This window comes from Solanum dulcamara, chromosome 10, assembly GCF_947179165.1.
Source record: "Solanum dulcamara chromosome 10, daSolDulc1.2, whole genome shotgun sequence".
Lineage (NCBI taxonomy): Eukaryota > Viridiplantae > Streptophyta > Magnoliopsida > Solanales > Solanaceae > Solanum > Solanum dulcamara.
The window spans coordinates 61,296,369-61,317,956 of record NC_077246.1 but is presented as its reverse complement, the minus strand read 5'-3'; the positions used below and the strand labels follow the sequence as shown (position 1 = coordinate 61,317,956).

At 38.4% G+C, this 21,588-nt stretch overlaps 1 protein-coding gene across 1 annotated transcript; it reads left to right on the top strand.

Moving 5' to 3' along the window:
* The first annotated feature begins 13,957 nt into the window (after positions 1 to 13,957).
* On the top strand, positions 13,958 to 16,522 carry LOC129870587 (40S ribosomal protein S9-2). The gene is made up of 3 exons (XM_055945403.1): positions 13,958 to 14,072; positions 14,862 to 15,243; positions 16,194 to 16,522. The coding sequence occupies exons 1-3, from the start codon at positions 14,045 to 14,047 to the stop codon at positions 16,375 to 16,377; spliced, it is 594 nt and encodes a 197-aa protein (XP_055801378.1). The 5' UTR covers positions 13,958 to 14,044; the 3' UTR covers positions 16,378 to 16,522.
* Positions 16,523 to 21,588: the final 5,066 nt, after the last annotated feature.

The window sequence follows — 21,588 nt, the reverse complement described above, 5'->3', positions numbered from 1 at the left end:
CTTTTTTAGTCATGTCATACCAAGTAGATCCCAAGGAAGTATGCAACACAACAATAGCAGCTAAGAGGGGTGAAAGGAAATGATGTAAATGGAGTCATAGCAGCCAGCAACCTTGGGGTTGTTGTTAAGGAAGCTGAGGGACAGAGTAGGTGTAACATGCATTTTGTATGTGGTGCAGCCCTGACTTGAACAGCTGGTCAGAAGTCTATCAGTGTGTGCCTTGAACTTTGCATGGTTCCATTGTTGTCGACTGATCAGGGATGTACCTGCACATCCACAAATAAACCAAGAAGGAGCTCCTAGGGTGCAGCCCTGGCTTAAATGTTTGACTGAAGGTGCCTTGCACTTTGGAAGGGTCCATTGTTGCTGTTTGATATGCCTGCACATCAGCAAGTAAACAAGCAAAGAGTTCCAGGTGGGTGTTGTATAATTAGCATTGTGTTTGTTGGAGCTCCATCTTCTTGTCTTCTCCTCAATGAAAACAGTCAAGGAGTTCCAAAAGACTTGGATGAAAGGGGGCTGCTGTAGGTGTTGAAGGACTACAACAGGTATGCATGGATAGTTGATGGGAGTAGGTGAGGCCCTTGCAATTGTGGTTGTTATGTCCCTTTGTCTGTGACTTTGTTTACCTGCATAAATAAGCAAACAAAGAAACAAACAAGTGTGATAGTTGCGGGGGCTGTTGCAAACCTGTAGGCAGCTTCTTGTTGCCTCCAAAGGAGAATTGAGTAGCTCCTTTGAAGGTATCTTATGTGCCTGCACATAATAATTAAAGGAGCAAGGAGGTTCAAGAGTTTTGGGAAGCAGTGGATCTGCTGCAGGTGTTGCAGGGATGGAATATGTATGGGTGTAGGGCTGGTGTGTTGGTGAGGTCCTATCTTGGAAGGCTGTAGTCTCTATGTTGATGCCTTTCATTTGCCAAGGTTCCTCGTCAGTTATTGTACCTGCATAAAAACCATCACAGAAAAACAAATAGCCAACCAGACAGAAAAACCAGGCTGGGCCTTGTGCAGGGGTCTTGGAGATTCTATTTGATTTGATAGTTGTATCTGTGATGTCTTCTATGTAGTTGTTGTCAGTGCATGTTGATGAATCAATCCAGCAACCTGCAACAATACAACAAACAACCAAAGGCAAGAAAGAACTTGCACCAGCTAGCAAAAAGGAAAGGACCTCCAAGAGTGCTTTGGGGTCTGTTAGGATTTTCAACGTCGCTCGACTAACATCTCCAATTATTCGATTGAGTTGAAACTTCTTGAGATATACCCAAACATCCCTTTCTTTAGTTCTGCAAGATTTGGAGGCTTTTTGCACAAGTTGGAAAAAAGGCACCTTCTTTAGGCTTAAGGCATCTGACTTTTTCAAGGTCGCTCGCCTAACGTCTCCAATTGTCCGTTTGTGATGAAACTTCTTGTGCCTTATCCCTATAGTATTTGCTGCAATCCTGCAAAGTTTGGAGGCCTTTGGACAGTTCCACCTGGTGCAACTCACCCTGCACATCATACCCTGCTGTAGCTTAGTTATAGATGTTGCAGGGAAGAGGTTGGCTTAAATGGGAGGCTGTAGAGAGGTCCTAGCATGCCCTGCTGTAGCTTCTCTTCTACTGAGGTGCTTTGAACCTGTAAAGACAATTGGTAAGGAGTACCTGCACCCACAAACAAAAACAGAAAAACCCACAAACAAACAATTCTGCAAAATGACTTGTAGGTGTTCCCTGAGAATTGCATGATGGTGGAACTGCTGCTGGAGGATGTTGTTATTGATAGAGGTAAGATGCAGGCTGAAGTTGCTATACAAAAGAGTCCCAGAATAGGATCTTGTGTTACTGCAACCCTTAGAGTAAATCCAAAGAGGGCCTGCATCAGGTGAGTTAGGCAAGCTCCTAGTTGTGGCATGTTGCATCCTGCTTCTGCTGTTGCTGTTAGGTTGCTGCTGATGATGATTAGTGGCATTCACTTCTGCTGATGTAATGGAGCTTTTGCAATTGATGTTGTTGAGTTGATGCAGGTCTATGGTGGGTTGTTGGTCCTTAACCATTGTTCCTGCATAATTTAAACCCACAAGAAGGGAACTCCTAGAGTTGAATGAGCCTCCACCTGCTGTTGATGTACTGTAGTTGCTCCATGTGCTATTGTGGAGTTGTTGTATGTATATAGATGGTAGATGATGCATGAATTCCAGGCTCAGCTGCTGCAACACCACCACATGGCTCAAAGTTGCATGATACCTGAACAATGAGACACCCAACAGTAAACAGAATTGGAACTTAAGCTTCCTTTTTGATGGCTGTTGAGTGTGGATCCATGTGTGTGATGTTGTGTTGCTGGTCTGGATTGTTGTTGTTGTATGCTCTTGAGTGTTGTGATAGGTGGAGGTTCTTGTTCTTGGAGGGTGCAGATGTATAGAGTACCTGCACAAGGCTTCCACACAAGAGGGCACTCCTACTCTATCTTTTACTTCTAGCATTGTGTTATTATTTCTACTGAAGCAATAAACAAGGGAGACTCTCCCCTTATAATAGGAAATAACTAGGTGGAATAAGAAGAAGTAAACCAAAATACAGGTAAATAGTCTATTACACATTGGGAATGAGATCAGTCAAGAGGGTAGTTTGATTCTTTTCAGAGTTTTCCTTCTGAAACTTGCCATTCCTAGCTTGTCCATCTTGATGTAACCTTTTGTTTCTTGTGGTAGCTGCTGGAGGTTGTAGAAGTGTTGTGTATCATTGAACATGTGGCTGCATTTTGATAAGGTATCTGCAGGATGGTTTGCTTCTCTGAATATATGTTTGCACTGAAAGAATTCCAATTGTTGGACCAGGGATTGTAACTTTGTAACATATCTGTGAATGCTCCAAGGTGGCTTAAGGTCTTGTTTCAACCACTTAGTCAATAATTCAGAGTCAACTTCCAATATCACTCTATTATGTCCATGTTGAATACACCAAGTGAGGCCAATAGTTGCTGCATGCACCTCTGCTTGGTTATTAGTACCCATTCCCAATGGAGTTGCAAAGACATATATTAAGTTACCATTGTGGTCTCTTAATATTCCCCCTGCTCCAATTTTCCCAGGGTTGTCTAATGCACTCCCATCAGTATTCAATTTCACAATGGAAGATGGAGGTCTGATCCACATAACTTTGGTCACTCTCATGTCTTGTTGACACTGTTCTATCATAGTAACCAGTTCCTTCCAGCTCTGTGGCCACTTAATGTAGGGGAAAGCAGTGTGTATCAGCATGTAAAGGTCCTTGACTATGGAGAATTTAACTCTAGTAGTACTAGATTTATTTCCTCCATACTTACTTGCATATCTATTCTTCCATATATGCCAACATACAAAGATAGGAGTGGCCTGAAACATGAGCTTCTGAGCCTCATTACTGGACTTGGCAGTCCACCACTTCATCAGTATGCTTCTCAGTGAGCAGGTCCCTTGCATTATCCCCCATGAGCTAGAGAAGTGTTGCCAAATATGTTTGGCAAAATTTTCTGAAGCAAATATGTGATCTACATTGTCCAATCCTGGTCTGTAACAACAAGAACATGCTGCTGGTACTACTCCAAATTGGACAAGTTTATCATTAGTAGGGAGTTTCTGTCTCAGAGCTCTCCATAGTAGAAAAGACACTTTGAAGGGAATGTTAGTGTGCCAAGTGCACCCATCAGTCAGGGTCTTGGCTCTTTTCTTCCTAACTAGTTCCCAGGCTGATTTAGAAGTGAAGTTGCCATGTGAAGTCAACTTCCAGCATGCTTGATCAGCTGTGTTAGGGTGATAGTCTATCTCAGTGTCTAGTATCTGCGGCACCAGCTGAGGTAGGGCATATTTTCTGATTTTCTGCACATTCCACTCCTCATTCTCAATATATTCAGATACTCTAGTATTGTTGAGTCTAGGTAGATGGTTGTTAGATAAGCTAGGGGGCCAATACCCAACCAATCATCCCACCAAAAACTACTTGTACCTGAGTTGATGTGCCAGTGTATATGTGGCTCAATATCAATTTTATTAGCCATCATGTGCTTCCACATAATAGACTGACCTGTGTGCCATTTTTTTATCACAGGATGAGCCCTCTGGCAGTACTTAGCCTTTAGAAATTCTCCCCATAAAGTCTTCTTAGACCTGAAGGTCCACCATTGTTTGTATTGCAAAGCTAAGCACACATCTTGTATTTTCTTCATACCAATACCCCCTTCCTCCACAGGATAGCTGAGGGTCTCCCATGATGCCCAGTGATATTTCTTCTTCTCCTTGTCCCACCCCCAGAAAAAGTCAGCTATGAGGCCTCTGATCTGATTCATAGTGGTAGCAGTAGGTCTGATTGCAAACAACAAGTGGATTGGTAGTGATTGCAGCACTGATTTCACCAATGTTGCTCTGCCTCCATAGCTCAACACTTTAGTCTGCCATCCTCTGATTTTGCTTAGAACTTTGGACACCATACTTGTATAGTAAATGATTCTCTGCCTTCCAATGTAGAGTGGACAGCCCAGGTAAGTAATGGGACCATGTGTACACTTGAAGCCTGTGATTCTGCTTATCCTATCAATAACATCTGGATTGGTATTAAGAGGAAGCATGAACTGGCTCTTGTCCTTGTTGATTAGCTGGCCTGAAGTTGTTTCATAAACCTTCAAAGTCTTGGTAATAAGAGTCATGGACAAGTTGTTGGTAGCAGTGAAGATGATCACATCATCTGCAAAGCTCAAGTGGTTCACTTGGGGTCCCTTTCTTTCTATGTGGAATCCAGTATATAGGTAGTGTTGGTTAAGATTATTCAGCATCCTGGATAGTACTTCTGCTCCTATAATGAATAAGGCAGGTGACAAGGGGTCTCCTTGCTTGAGACCTCTTATGGAATGAAAAAATCCATGCCTTACCCCATTGATGATGACTGAATACCAGTTGTTGGACATGATCCTCCACACTATATCAATAAAGATTTCTCCAAATCCCATCCTTCTCATGACCATACAAGTGAAGGACCAAGAAACTCTGTCATATGCCTTAGCCATATCCAACTTGATCACTACATTGTCCCCTACATTGGGTTTCTGAATGTTGTGAATAATTTCCTGTGCCAGCATTATATTTTCTGATATGCTCCTACCTTTAACAAATCCTGACTGATTGTCTGAAATGAGCTGAGGTAGAATGGGAGCAAGTCTGAGACAGAGTAGTTTGGATATGATCTTGCTAGTAAAATTGCTGAGGGAGATGGGCCTGTACTCTGACAGTTTGTTGGGGTGTTCAGTTTTAGGAAGTAGAACCAAACATGCATGAGATATGTACCTGGGAATACAATGACCATTGAAGAAGTGTTGCACTAGCTTCAGCAGATCATCACTAATAATATCCCAACATGATTGAAAGAACTTGCCACTCATGCCATTTGGCCCTGCAGCTGAAGTAGGACTCATAGAAAATACTACCTCCTTTAGCTCCTCCTTTGTAGGTATGGATTGTAGTAGTTCATTCTGCTGATCAGTAACTATCTTTAGGATGCATTTAATCACATCTTCATTGATTTGTTTCTCCTCAGCAGTAAAGATTCTCTCAAAGTGTGCACAAGCTGCACTTGTAATATTGTCATCACCCTGGATAGAGTTTCCTTGTTCATCACTGATCTGATGGATGAACAGCCTTCTTCTTCTCCCTCTGATGATGGCATGGAAATAATTGGTATTAGCATCTCCATCTTTGAACCAGTGCAATTGAGTTTTTTGTTTCAAAATGGACTGCTCTATTTTCAAATATCTGATATACTGGTATTTATCTGACTTAGCTTGGCTCTATTATCTTCAGAATTGTCATTGATGATATTTTCTTCAGCTTGCATCACCTGTTCCTCGAATTGTTTGACTGAAGCAAATATATCACCATATTGATTTCTAGACCAGTGGCTAAGGGTATTAGACATTCTTTTCAGTTTTTGATGGAAGATCCTCATTGGATTTCCATCCACAGGTCTTTCCCAGCAAGATCTTACAGTATCAAAGAAGTTTTCATTATCAACCCAACAGTGTAAGAACTTGAAATATTTGATAGCATGACTTTGTCTTTCAGTACATTCTAGCAGGAGAGGACAATGATCAGAACCTATAGAGGCCAGGTGATTAAGAGTGCTCACTGGCATGACCTCCAACCAAGCATCATTGACCATGGCCCTGTCAAGTCTTTTCCATATTCTGGCATCTGCATCTCTCTTGTTGCACCATGTGAATTGTTGTCCATGAAAACCAAGATCAGTGAGTCCACAAGCTTCTATGACACTAATGAACTCAAAGCTCTTGTTCATGTTGTAAGGTAGACCCCCCATCTTCTCTTCAACATGAGTAATTACATTGAAGTCTCCAATGGTGCACCAAGGTTCTTCCCTATCAGAGAATTGAAGCATCTTGTCCCATAGTTCTCTTCTCATGTAGTCTTTGCATTTGGCATATACAAAGGTAATGAGATAATGTTTAGGCCAAGCTGCATGGCTGATCTTACAGGTAAGTTGTTGTTCATCCTGATCCACAAGATTGCACACACAGTCTTTGTTCCAAAATAGCCATATTTTGTTGTTGGGATTGGACATGGCATTATCCATTCCCAACTGAATTCTGTAGAAGTAGAGTTGAGATTTATTGGAGAAAGGTTCCAGCACTGCAATCATAGAGAGTTTGTAATAGTCTTTCAACCTTTGTAGTCTGTCTAAGGCTCCTTGAGTATCAATACTCTTTGCATTCCAACAAAGTGTATTGATCATCATAACTTGTGGGATTTAGACCTTGTGTTGATGTTGCTTTTGACTGCAACATTATCTGAGCTGCTGATTAAGCTTTGTTTACTCCTCTTCCTTTCCTGCTTACTTTTGGAAGGTGGCTCTTTCTTCTCTTTTTCTTGCTGAGTTTCCTTCTGCAATAAGGCTGCCATATTGGATCTGAATGTCTCTAATTGGTTTTCGTGTTGTTCATCCTCCCATTGGTCAGGGTCTTCCTCATCTTCAGAATGAGTGACCCTATATTCATCAGATAAGTCTTCTGCACTGTCTTCTTTACTAAGCACCTGCCTCTCATTGGATACATCATAAATTTACAGAGGTGTGGCTTGGTCAGTAGCTGTGTACTCCTCTTCAAAACCATCTGATATGGTTTTTTGACTAAGCTTACTCTATTCTGCAGACTGCATCTGGATTCCTGCTTGTTCTGGTACCAGAATATAGTTCACACTTGTTTGCTCTGATTGTCTCTCCTGGATAAATTTCTTGTTAATAGCATCCCTTTTCTTCTTCCTTAGAGATAATGTGGCCTTGTTGTTGAGGGTCTGAGAATGTGTACTGTGGTTTGTTTTACTGATATTAGGAGTTTGATCCTTTCCCATATTTGGTTCAGCAGCCTGCACCTTAGTTTGTTGCCTCTGACCCTTATTGGCCTGAATATTAGCCACATTACCCTGTACTGTATCATTAGGATTGTTCCTTCTGATCTCATCTTCTTGTTGGGTATCAATTTGATGTTCTTGTACCCTGGACCTGCTAGTATTTGGATGAGTGGTTGCAGGGGCTTTTTAGTCTTTCCTAGGGTCAACCAACAGAGGTTCCCTCCCCCTGGTAGCCCCTTCCTGCATGTTAGTAATTTTCTCCTGACTTTCCCCTTCCTCAACCCCACAGACTTCTTCAGCCAGCACAATAAAATTGTTTAACACATTTAAATTATTGGGGGAGCCATGGGGGTGTGGGATTGGTAAGTCAATACCTGTGCTTTTGACATTGTTGCCTTCAACAGTATTCAAGCCAGAACTTGGTTCTTCTCTGGCAGTAATATTTTGATCTTTTTCCTTGTCTGCAGGTCTGCTAGTTCCAACCTGCTGAGTGGGATTATGGGGAGTGGAATGTACTGTTTTTTGGAGAAGGAGGGGTTGAATCTGGACTCCAGATTCAAAATTACAAGTTTGGACATTACAACTATTAACTTTGGAGTTATTAGGCATACCTGACTGCTGTTGGTTTCTTTCATCATTGCTGTTGGTGCCATTGTGTTGGTGAGGTACTGAACCTTCCCCTTTTGACCTGTATACTTGTGTTTTATGCTGCTGTGTTTGATGCTGTTGGTGTTGTCCATCTTTCTTGCCTCTTCTCCTTTGGATTTGCCACCCTGTATGCTCTTGATTTCTTTTTTCAGTTTCAGCCCTGTTAGTATTTTGTTGTTCCTTAATGTGTTGGTCTTCTTGGTGCTGAGTTTCCTTGTGCTGATCAGTAGCAGGTTGCAGAGCCTTTCTCTTATCAGTGATGATTCTGTCTGTGTTCCTGACCTCCTCTTCTTGATCATTCTTTTTCTTATTCTCCTCATCTCTTTTTTTAACAGTACAAACTTGTAAGGTGTGACCTTGATGCTTGCAGTAAGGACAGTAGTCTGGCACTCCCTCATATTGAATGGATTGCCACCTGCCATCTCTATTTTCATCTTCATCAAAGCCCATCCAGATGTGCTGGGGTCTTTGTTTAGTTAGATCAATTTGGATTTTGACTTTGGCCACACTACCCCTAGTTTTTTTGTATGTGGCCAAGTCCAAGAACAAAACCTTGCCAATAGGGGATAGTAAAGGGGTTACTACTTTAAGCCTATAGCAATGCCATGGTAGCTTAGGTAATATAGCCTAAATAGGGACCAGAGGGGTTTCTTCTTCTGGCTTGAAGGTGGGAGTCCATAATTGAAGTCTCATCAGCTGCCCATTGATATGCATTTTCCCTTTGGACCATACAGTAGAATGGTCATATTCATTGTCCAAGTCTATGTAGATGTGTCTAGAGTTAAAGTGAGTAAGTTTCACTCCTCCTCTAAGTTCAGTTTGAATGATGAATTCCTTTCTGATGATTTCCATCTTAGGCATGGTGTTGGTGAATTTACCAATTAGTGTATACCTACAGTCAGTGGCTAGATTCACCATGAAGTCTTCTTTTGTAAACACCACAGCAAGATATCCCTATTTTGTTGTGATTTTTGGAGGAGTAATATCAATATCATCAGCTTTCATAGCCTCCTGTGCTCTCAACCTGGTAGCTAAAGTGTGGGGGATGACAGGGTTAGGAGGGGCCAGGTTAGGATTTGTGTGGCTAGGCGGCTTGTTTCTAATGTTAGCCCAGGCTTGAGGCATCACATGATTAATAGGATTAGGGACAGTTAGGTTGGTTCTATTAACTTGGGTTCTAGTGGGATCAATTCTACCAACCTTGGTTTTCACAGGTTCAAAGTTGTTGGAAACTACCAAAGGTTGGTTATTGGGAATGTAGGGAGTATGTTTGGCTTGGTTATGAGACTGCTGTTGGACAATATCATGGTGTTCTTGAACTTGGCCCTTGCCCTTTAACTTAGTTATCTCAGCAGCAGCTGTTTGAGTACCAGGGGGTTGATCATTTATACCAACTTTAGCCAAGTTCAGCTCAACACAATCATGAATATTATCCAATTCTATATGCTGCAGCACAGAGTTGTTATGAATAATATCATGAGTATTATGATTAGTCAAGTTAAGAGACTTACCTGTTGCTCCTTGTGCAAACAGTCTGAAGTTCTGGAAGCTGTGGTCACTTCCTGTAGCCTTGTGACTTGTAATCAAATTATTTCTCACATGTTCCTGATTATGTTCATCATTTGTAGATTGAGAGACAAGTCCATGTTGTTGAGCCTTGTCCTGAGGCAGGTTCACTTCCTCATCTGCAGCACAGTGTTCTTCCCTCCTTTGGTCGTCTTGACGACTTTTCAAATTTGAGCTTTTTGGGGAAGTTTCAATATAACCTGGATACTTTGTTGGAATTGTAACACCAATATGAACATTTTGGTTTGTTTGTTGCTGCAATTGATTCAGTAGTACTCCGGCAAGCCCACTTTGACAGTCGTCTTGACGACTTTTCGAATTTGAGCTTTTTGGTTGTAATTCGAGACATTCAGTATGGCTGGGAATCCTCTCTACATTGTTGCCTACCTATTGACATTGATTGTGCCTCCATTGGATCGCCGCGGCTCCAACAACTCCATGATTGTCAGTGTTGGAAGGTAAATTCGAAGCTCCTGGTGTTGATTCGAAATGGCACTCCGGGCCTGGAAGATGCACCTCTACATAAGGAACATTTTGGCATTCAATTTGATCAATTTGGGTTACCGGAGCTCAGGCGACACCATTGTTGTTAGTGGTTGAATGGAAATTCGAAGTTGCTGGTAATGATTCGAACTGAAGCTTGGTGCTTGAGTGGTGCTCCTCACCATGCTGAACAACTTGGCAATGTTTTTGTTCCATTTGGGACGCCGGAGCTCCGACGACGACCACAATTTCTTCGCCGGAGATGATTTCTCCGGTGAACTTTGTTCCTATAGCTGCTTCAGGTGTTTGCGAACAAACCCCAGATGGTGCAATGGGTCGAATCTCGCCGGAGTTGGTTCGAATTTGAAGGCGCACCGACGAAGGTGCTGCGGCTGTTCTTGCAGATTGCGCCTCTTCATTGTGCGCACTGATATCAATTTTTTCTTGTGAAATTTGGACTGTATGTTGTCCTTTTGATGAGGATTCATTTCCTCCAATTCCTTTTAGTTGAATCAATCCACGACTTTGAAGATAGTTGATTTTTTAAAATTTTTTTAGCTCCTCAACAGTGACACAAGTATTGATCGCTTCATTGTTTTGCTGATTAGAGGAGCTATACTTGGAATTAGAAGCTGTAATAACTTGCGTTGGATTCGTATTGACGGGATCTTCGATCCCATCTTTGGATCGAAATTTTCCGATGTCCGATGGTGGGTCCACCGGCATTTTTGTTTTATGACTAAAATGCCCTTCCTTGAGAGCTCTTGCTAGATAGAAGTTTTAGAGAGAGAAAGCGATATTAGATCTGTTTAGTGATAAACAACTTCATCCATTATAAATTTAATTCAAACTGCTAAAAGGAAAAACAAGAGTGAGGTAAGCAGATCAATGTTTGACATGTTCATGTATGTATCGCCTCCTATCACTCATGAGCACAAAACTAAATCTCATTCAAGTGCTCAATTCCTATCATCCAAGTGGAGGGAAAGTGATAAGGCATCTAGAATTGTGATGTAACATTAAATCAAGCTTTTGTTGAAAGGCAACCCAACAATCTTTAAAATAGGTTTCATAGTTTATTCATAGTTTATAGGCAACCCAATAATCTTTAAAAAATCTTGCAAGTTTTACACCTAGTAAATGAAAAAAGTTTTTGCAAAATACAAACTTTACAAGCATGACAATTTTATGAAAAAAAATATGTCCAAAAGATCCAGAATAATATTATAGATATCAAAATAAGTGATGATCCACAATGATCTTGACCAATTAACTTTAGAGGTAATAGAACTTTCACATAGTTTAGGGGTGTAAATAATATAAAATCATCAAGTATAAGAGGGTAATAAGACCCTCGCATATTTAGGTGTGTAACTGATAATTCTTATGCCTCATCCCTTAATTTTTCAATCACATATATGTCTAAAAATTTTAACAAAAAAAAATGAAATAAAATTTATTTTTCAAATGTCAACAATTCAACACACGATTCATTACTCAAATCTACTCTAAATAAGCTTGAAATTAAAATATAAGTGCATATATCATAAAGAACAATCCCCAATTATCAATTTATCAAGACAATAATAAATCCAACAAACTCATTTTTAAAATAATGATGTTTTACCATTAATTTTAAGACCCATTTAATTTAAACTCATTTCTATATTTGAAATATTTTCAAAGCATTATATTTTAATTTTTAAAAATTTAAAAAATGAGACGAGCAAACAATACAAATTCTACTGGTTTAGGGCCTAATTATGTGTCTTTCCTTGTATTTTCAAAATTATAGTTTGTACCATCTTTAGTTCATTAGATACATGTATCTGGCACATTCAAATACATGCAAACTAGTTACATTTAATTATGTTAACTTAAAAATGGAATGTGATTGAAACACTAAATTTTAGGAGTAAATCACACATCTAACAGCTTACCATTTTTTAAGTTATATCTTTTATTGAAACAATAATAATTTTTCAATAATATATATGATCAAAGTGTTAGTATTATTGTACCTTGACTAGACTTAATTAAAATGTATATGAATTATACACTTTAGCATGTATCTGGAACTGATATAACTTATCTGAATGTTATTAAGTGTTTACTCATCATTACAAAAATATATCTGGATTAGACTTTATAAAAAGGATAAATTAATCTATAGCATCTATAGCATGTGCTTGCTGCATAGTTATTGTATATGATATTAAATGTATCTGAACAACTTCATGAAGTATGTATCATAGTATATATATATAAATCTATAGCATCTATAGCATGTGCTTGCTGCATTGTTATTGTATATGATATTAAATGTATCTGAACAACTTCATGAAGTATGTATCATAGTAATATATATATATATATATATATTGGTAATGGAAATAGCCAAACGACCATTTCTCATAATTTTCCCTAGATAAATAGGTACTCTATTTTGGTCTAGTTTGAAAGAGTGGGTATTTCAATATATCTCACTTCAAATTTGGTATAAAATATTAAATAATAGAATGGTAGATAACTATTTGAAAGTATAGATTGAATTAATACATAAAATATAAATAATATGTATTTTTGCCAAATATTATTATACAACAACTAAGAAGAATATAATTTTGCGTAAATTTATTTAATAAAAAAAACTACCTAATTACATAAAAATTCATATCATATTTACAACTTTATTCTAGATCTTAATGATTAAGACCTATTCAGATCAATTAGGCGCTTCAAATATTAATGAAAAGAAATGCCTAATGCATGAAGTCTGAACCATTTAGATTCAGACCTCCATTAAGTGCAATTAAATAGGCTTAATTCTTCCTATAGTTTAAAATAATTACATATTGTCTTATTTATTAACAATTTCATATCAGATTTTAAGTTACATATAGCTATATATATGTATTTTTGCTATCAGATACACTCTACAGAAGAAAAGAGGCGAGAGATAGAGGAATATAAATGAGCAAGATAAAAGGGAGGTAAGTGAAAAAGTCAATGTATCCTAAATACACTTAAATCACACTAAATACATGTATTTGAGATATCAGATACATTCCAGATATATTCTAAAATATAGATATATTCTAAAATATAAATATATAGGAAGAGAGGTGAGCGAGATAAGAGAGAGGCGAGCGAGAGTCACTGTATTCCAGATACATGTAAGTCCACTTGGATATAGTGTATCTGAAATAAATTACATATAATTTTAATCCTAAATATTTGAGATTTATGAATATGAATGCGCCAGATACATGTATTTGAGGACTATAATTTGACACAAATGGTAATTTCAAAAACTCAACTTACATAAATATACTATATTAAAAAAATATTTACCATTTATAGCAATAATATTTTCTTTTTGCTGGACACTTATAATAAATTTATAATACAGTTTTAATACAAATTTAATATATATTAGCGATAATAATTTATAAAAACTCATATAACATAAGTTTTATTCATGCATAATATATATATCACACACTTTAATACACTTATAATACATTGTGTCAATTTCTTACCAAACAAGTATAATATATTTTAAAACACTTATAATACATTTATATTGCATGCATAATTCACTTTTAATACATTACAAATATATCATAATATTGCTATGTATTGCTATAGATAGTAATAAATAAAATGTATCGCTAAAATCAGTGATTATTTATAAAAAAAGTACTCTCTCTTATAATTTTTCTAAGAAAAAACACGTAGTTAGGCCTAAACTTATGAGATTTCTATTGTTTGTCCTCTTTAATAGACAGATTTGAGATAATCTTGATTCTTGACCCAATTGTAAGTCCATCATGTTTTGGGTCAAAATTTCAATTTACTACGCAAACAAAGTTTGGGCCCAACTCCATTCAAAGGCCTATTAGGGTTAGATGAGTATATAAGAGTATCCTTCACCTTCTCTCCGATCCCTCGACAGTGAAGGGGACGAACAAACATGGTGCACGTCTCTTTTTATCGCAACTGTGAGTCTTACCATCCCATCTTTTTTCTCCTTTTCTGTGTAGTGTATCTTTTTCTCTTGGAGAATAATAATCTTTGATTAGTTGAGAATTAATATGAATATAAATATATTGTTAAGTTCCAGTTTTGTAGCTACTTTTGTACCATTATTGTTGAGACCTGTTAATTTTCCTGGTTTATATAAGTTTTTTTTCATTATTGGAAAACCTTGAACGTTATAATTGTATGCTCAGTTGGTTTGGAATGTAAATTTCAATTGTATTGCTTGAATTTGAAATTGGGTGACTTTTCATTTTCGTGTTTCAGTGCGATTGAAGACTTTTATGTTATCATTGGGTTAAGGATGATGTTATAGAGCCATTGTGTTTTGAGACACTCCTTATTTATTTACCTTATGTGCCTGTAAATCGTTTCATTAAGTGTAAAAAAGTGAATTTTAAAGGTTAAGTTGTTTCTAATAATATAAAGGTGATATTCTTTATTGAATGAACCTTAAAATGGAAGTTAGCCACATAAATTTAAATTTTGATGGAGGTAGTACCATTCTTTGGGTTGTTTAGCTGATCATATCTGATGTGTAATTTAATCATTAGTAGGAAGGTTGATTGGCTGATATTTTAGTAGAACGCCATCAGTTATAAGTCCTTATGTCTTATAGTCTGTATCTTCAATTTCCCTGTGATGTGCGAAGCTCATAAATTCAGACTATTGTTTAGTATATACACATGTTAAGTAAGTCTCTCTTACATAATTGTTGAGTCTCTCTTACATAATTGTTATATGTAATTCAGATGGGAAGACCTTTAAGAAGCCTCGAAGGCCCTACGAGAAGGAGCGATTGGATGCAGAATTGAAGCTTGTAGGAGAGTATGGACTAAGGTGCAAGAGAGAGCTTTGGAGAGTTCAGTATGCTTTGAGCCGTATCAGGAATGCTGCTAGAATGCTTCTGACATTGGATGAGAAGGACCCACGACGTATTTTTGAAGGTGAAGCTCTCTTGAGGAGGATGAACAGGTATGGATTATTGGATGAGAGCCAAAACAAGCTTGATTATGTCTTGGCACTCACCGTGGAGAACTTTCTTGAGCGTCGTCTCCAAACACTCGTGTTCAAGACTGGCATGGCAAAGTCAATTCATCATGCTAGAGTGCTCATCAGGCAAAGGCATATCAGGTACAATTAGTTGCCTTATTGGCAAATGGAAATAAATAATTTCAGTCTTGCTTGTTTTTGTTTTAATTTTGTTGTTTATCAATTTTTTCCACTGATGTGCATATTCTCTCTGCTGGATTTGTGAAGATTCATAATTCACTAATATCACTATGTTGACACATTATTGACCCTTGTAATCAATCTTCTTGATGGGATGTTTTATTTTGGAAGTCCTAAAGAGTCAAAAGGAGGATATGTCAATATATCTGAAAAGATTCTCCCAAAATATTATGTTTAGAAACAATGTTTTTTTTTAAGTCAAAGAAATAGCATTTTTGGGTTTAACCACTTTCTTTTCTTCAAAATCTTCCTGAATTATTGGCGTTTCTGGAAGTCCCTGTTTATTGTAGAGAAGTGCTTTCACACAAATGTTTAAAAGCTCCCTACAAATGCCACAAAGATCCATCAACAGTTAAACAAGAGTTTTTTTAATCTAGCATTGGCTAACTAGATCAAAGTTTCAGATTATGAAAGATTGTTTCATCAATCAAATTTTTCTTTTGTCAATCAATATTAGCCAAGAAAGGAACACTTTATTTTTATTCCGGAGGCATTTTCAAATGCACTTTATACTGCGATTGTCATTTCTGTGCAAATAGATTGTATTATTGTAGTGAATTTGTGATACCATACGAGACATGACATGAAAATAATGTCTGCTGCATGAGTATTCATTTCTTTTATTTATTTATCAGAAGAAAGAAGTATGCTGCATGTAAGCATTAGTTTTGTTTACACCGTGCAGAATCCTCTGTGAATGTACTAAAGAAGCACATCTATACAACACCTACAGGGTAGTGTGTGATTTTTGTTTTTTAAGCGTCTTCCCGTGTATAGTAATGGATCTGCTATTTATTTGGTGCCGTGAAACTTGGATCTCAGTTCTGGTTTGCAATATCTTTGCATTGCAGAGTTGGTAGGCAGGTGGTGAATGTTGCTTCCTTCATGGTGAGAGTGGACTCCCAGAAGCACATTGACTTCTCCCTCACTAGTCCGTTTGGCGGTGGGCGTCCTGGACGAGTCAAGCGAAAGAACCAAAAGGCTGCAGCCAAGAAGGCTGCTGGTGGTGATGGAGATGAAGAGGATGAAGAGTGAGCCAAGTGCGAACTATCTTAGTGTTTGGAGTATTTGGCTTGTAGTACTGGCCTATCTTATTTTTCTGCAATTTGTGGTTACCTTCTAGTAGAAAGAAATGTATTAAACAGAAGTTTCTAATTTTGGATTTTGCGCTGTTTTAAGAGTTTTGACTAAATGTGTCCTTCCAAATCTTCCTGAGCAAAAAGAGTAGAATATATTGTAGGGTTTTCTACTTTAAATGCAGCAAACAATTGAGCCCTTGCCATTGCCGGAACGAAGATCCCTTCAATATAAACTCTTTATCCACTGTGCTGTCATACCATGTATAATGTTATAGCTTCATAGGAGGGTCCGTTGTGCTTCTGCTCCTATTGTATTGAGTTGGTCTTTAATTTTTGGTCCTCAAGTTATGCTTTGCGACTTAAATAACTCATGCTTCAGGACAAAAATTAAAGTTAGTTTATTTGAAGGATAAAAATTGAATGATACTAAAAATTGAATGACCATCTCACTCTAAGTGTAAACTTAACATTTAAATGGTTATAGCACCCTTGAGTTGAGATAAGAGGGTATGAAAGTTGGGAATAAGGGTAGAAGATTAGTAGGTACTTGAAAGTTGTTCTTATTACTAGTCTATTCATGTCTTTAGCGAGTGGGAGTTTAGAGCTCCGTTCCGATTGGAGTATTAGCATATTCATGCAATCTTTGTAAAGTCCGAACCCATCTCCATTGAATCAAGTGAAATCACGTGAGACTCGTCCGATATATACTTATGAAAATGTGGAAAACTGGGTGCACTACTGACAAGCTAGGTGGCAAGGCCAACTTATAGGCCACATCTCCGATTCAACTCAAAATCTCAAAAGGGCTAATGAATCTAGGGCTAAGCTTGCCCCTTCTTTCCAAATCTCATCACACCCTTCATGGGTGATACCTTAAGCCAAACATAATCACCCAACATAAACTCTAAGGCTCGAACCCTCCTATCGGCATAACTCCTTTTGGCTATGGGCTGTCAACAACTGACTTTGAATCAAGCGAACCTTCTCCATAACATCTCTAAGCAAGTTGGTGTCCAATGCATCCACCTCAACAACATCGAACCAAACAATCAGAGATTTACATCTCCTACTTTACAATGCCTCAAATGGAGCCATCTGGATGTTGGAGTGATAACTATTGTTGTAGGCAAACTTCACTAAAGGCAAATGCTGATCCCAACGAGCACCAAAATTAATCACATATATCCGAAGCATGTCCTCCAATATCTGAATGATCCGCTCAGACTGTCCATCAATCTAGGGATGAAAAGTTGCACTCATGTGTGCCCAAATCATGTTGTAGAGCACTCCAGAAGTATGAAGTGAAAAGGGAACCTCGGTCAGAAACAATAGAAACATGCATGCAACTGAACTATCTAACTAATATAAATCTAAGACAACTTATCGGCCACAATAGAAACATGCATGCAACTGAACTATCTAACTAATATAAATCTAAGACAACTTCTCGGCCGTGTACTTCACCTTGATCGGAATGAAATGGACGGACTTGGTCAATCTATCAACAACCACCCAAATAGAGGCATAACCACCAATGGTAGTAGGCAAACCCACCATGAAATCTATGGTGATACGCTCCCACTTTCAAGTAGGAATGGACATCCTCTAAGTCACACCACCAGATTGCTGATGCTCACACTTGACCTGTTGGCAAGTCAAGCACCTATCCATAAACTTCACAATGTCCTTCTTCATGCCGCACCACCAATAATGATGATCAAATCATGGTACATCTTAGCCGCTCTCGGGTAAATAACGTACCTCAAACAATGGGCCTCCTCCAGAATCAGCCTAGTCAAATCACCTACCTTAGATAGACAAATCTTACCTCCAATCCTCAATACACCCTTCAAATCAAGTACCACTTCCTTAGCCTCTTTCACGATCCAAATCGGGCTATGAGCGGCACCCACACTAACCCTCCGATGAAAAAACCATTACTACAACCCAACTAAGCATTACCTAATCGAGGTCTGTCGGTAGCCGCCTGAAGATGCCCTGTACTCAACAAAGAAAGAGCAAGTGCAGTAACAGTACACAATAACAGTGTACTCGTGGGATCACACGACAAGTCCAATAAGTACAATATACACAAGTAACTACAACATAGTAAAGACATGCATATACAAAAACACATTACTTATTATCATTTTATGAGAAATATACAGTTTTACAGTGTCAAACTTAATTACAACAGTCAACAATGGCCCTCTCATGGAACCCACATCCAAACTGTAGTATGTTCGGCGTGACACTCGATTTAATATTTAGTATATGTCGACATGACACCCGATTCAATATTTAGTATATGTCGGCATGACACCCGATCCAATATTTAGTATGTGTTGGTGTGACACCCGATCCAACAATTAGCATGAAAGAGGCACCCCGTGAAACCTTACTATATCATTCACATAAATCTTTGCCAACTGCTGAGCATTATAATCCACTCTAAACGCAATGAAGTGGGCTGAATTCGTTAGTTTGTCAACCAACACCCAGATGCAGTCAAACTTCCCCAAGGTCTTAGGAAGACCCTCCACGAAATCCATAGCTATCCGTTCCCACTTTTTTGAGGAATGGGCATCCTCTGAAGCAAACTTGCAGGCCTTTGATGCTCATGCTTCACTTGCTGATAGTTTTGACACTTAACCACAAACTCGGCTATGTCCTTCTTCATGCCAGACCACCAATAAAGCCGCTTCAAATCCTGATACATCTTGGTCACACCTGGATGGATAGAGTACTGCCAACCAGAGACACTGTCAACACCTTTTGAATCAAGTCATTTACTCAGGGAGAACAAATCCTTCCCCTTAAACTTAACACCCCACCTGTATCAAGAGCCGTATCTTGTGTTTTTCAGACACCTTCTTCCTTCTAAGCTCATTCAAACTCTTATCTTCAAACTTATTGGTTTTGATCTCCTCAATAAAAGTGGGCCTAACCTCAATACTGGCCAACACCCCCTTTCTCTGAGATACCTAGCTTCATGAATTTGGTCTCCAACGCCTAAATCTCCCTAGACAAGGGTCGCTTAAAAACACCCAAATAAGCTAGACTGCCCTTGCTACTAGTTTTCGGCTTAATGTGTCTGCCACTATATTAGCCTTACCCGGATGATACTGAATGGTGCCATCATAATCTTTAAGCAAATCCATCCATCTTCACTGTCTCATATTCAAGTCTTTCTGAGTAAACACATACTGTAGACTGCGATTATTAGTAAAAACTTTGCACTTGACACCAAACAGATAAAGTCGCCAAATCTTGAGAGAAAATACTATCGTTGCCAACTCCAAATCATGTGTTGGATAGTTCCTCTAATAAACCTTCAACTGCCTTGAGGCATAAGCTATGACATTCTTATCCCGTATCAACACAACACCTAATCCTAAATGTGAAGCATCACAATAAACAATGAAATCCTTACCTTTTACTAATAATGTCAAAATAGGTGTCGTGATTAGAAGAGTCTTGAGCTTTTGGAAGCTTTCTGTACATTTGTTGGTCCACTCAAAAGGTACTTCCTTCTGAGCCAGCCTTGTCAAGTGTGTGGCAATAAAAGCAATTTTTTTTATGAACCGTTGGTAATAGCTGGCAAGCCCTACAAAACTCCTAAACTCAGTCACAGAACTAGGCCGATCCAGTTTTTGACTGCTTCAATATTATGGGGATCTACCATCATCCCTTTTTTTGAAACCACATGCCTCAAAATGGAAACTGAAGACAACCATAATTCACACTTGAAAAATTTTACATACAATTTTTGTTTCTCCAGGATACCCAAAATAATACTAAGATGGTCTGTATGTTCTTCATTACTCTTCAAATAGGCCAGAATGTCATCAATGAACACAATTACAAAAAAATCTAAGAAAGGTTTGAACACCTCATTCATCAAACTTATAAAGGCTGTAAGTGCATTGGTCAATCCAAACAACATTACCAAGAACTCATAAGGCCCATACAGAGTTCTGAATGCCATTTTAAGTACATCCTCATGCCTAATCTCTAGTTGATGCTAACCAGACCTTAAATCGATTTTAGAAAATATTGATGCACCCTATAACTAGTTGAAGAGATCATATATATGAGGCAACGGGTACCTATTTTGGATGGTGAGACTATTCAACTGTCAATAATTTATGCACATCCTCATACTACCATCGTTCTTCTTAATAAATAAGACCAGAGCACCCCACAAGGAAGCGCTAAGACATATGGAACCTTTATCAAGAAGCTCTTGAATTTGAGCCTTAGGCTCTCTTAATTCTTCCGGAGCCATGCGATAAGGAGGGATAAAGATTGGATGAGTGCCTGGCTCTAAGTCAATTCAAAAATCTATATCCCTATCCGGAAGCATACCAGACAAATTAGTAGGTAACACCTCCTTAAACTCGGATACCACCGGAATAGACTCAATAGATGGGGACTCTACTTTGACATCCCGGATATGAGCCAAGTATGCCATGAAACCCTTCCGTACCAATACCCTAGCTCGGATAAAAGATATGATCTTAGCGGGCTTAGGCTTGTACACCCCTTCCCACTCTAACGTTTTCCTACCCCAGATCTCTAGAGTCAGTCTTAGCATTACAGTTAAGCACAACATAGTAGGGGGGAAAACCAATTCATACTTAAGATCACATAAATATTAGTCATATTCAAAATCACCAAATCAAGCCCAGTCTGAAAACTCATAAGCATGACAGAACAAGCACAATACACATGAGTGACTACAACAGACTCTCTAATTGGGTAGAAAAATGGATGAGGGCATCAAGCATATCACAAATCACATCAAAATCCAAGGCAAACTGTACTAACACATAAGAGTAAGTAGAACCAGGATCAAACAAGATAATAGCCATCCGGTCACAGACAAGAATAATACCTGTGATTACTATATCAGACACCTTCATCTTCTGTCCTGCATGGAAAAGCATAAAATTTTGCCCTATAATCCAAAAAGAAACCTCTCTGCTTGGCTGCACTGCTCTTCTACCTGAATTGCCATTTCCCAGACCTCGATAACCTCTCTAATTCCCTCATTGCCTATGTTGTGGACGTTCTCTATCATTATTACCTCTGCCTATCGGTACCACTTCTCTAGTCTAATGCTTTATGGGATCAATTATATGAGAGTAGGGACAACCTCTCCTCA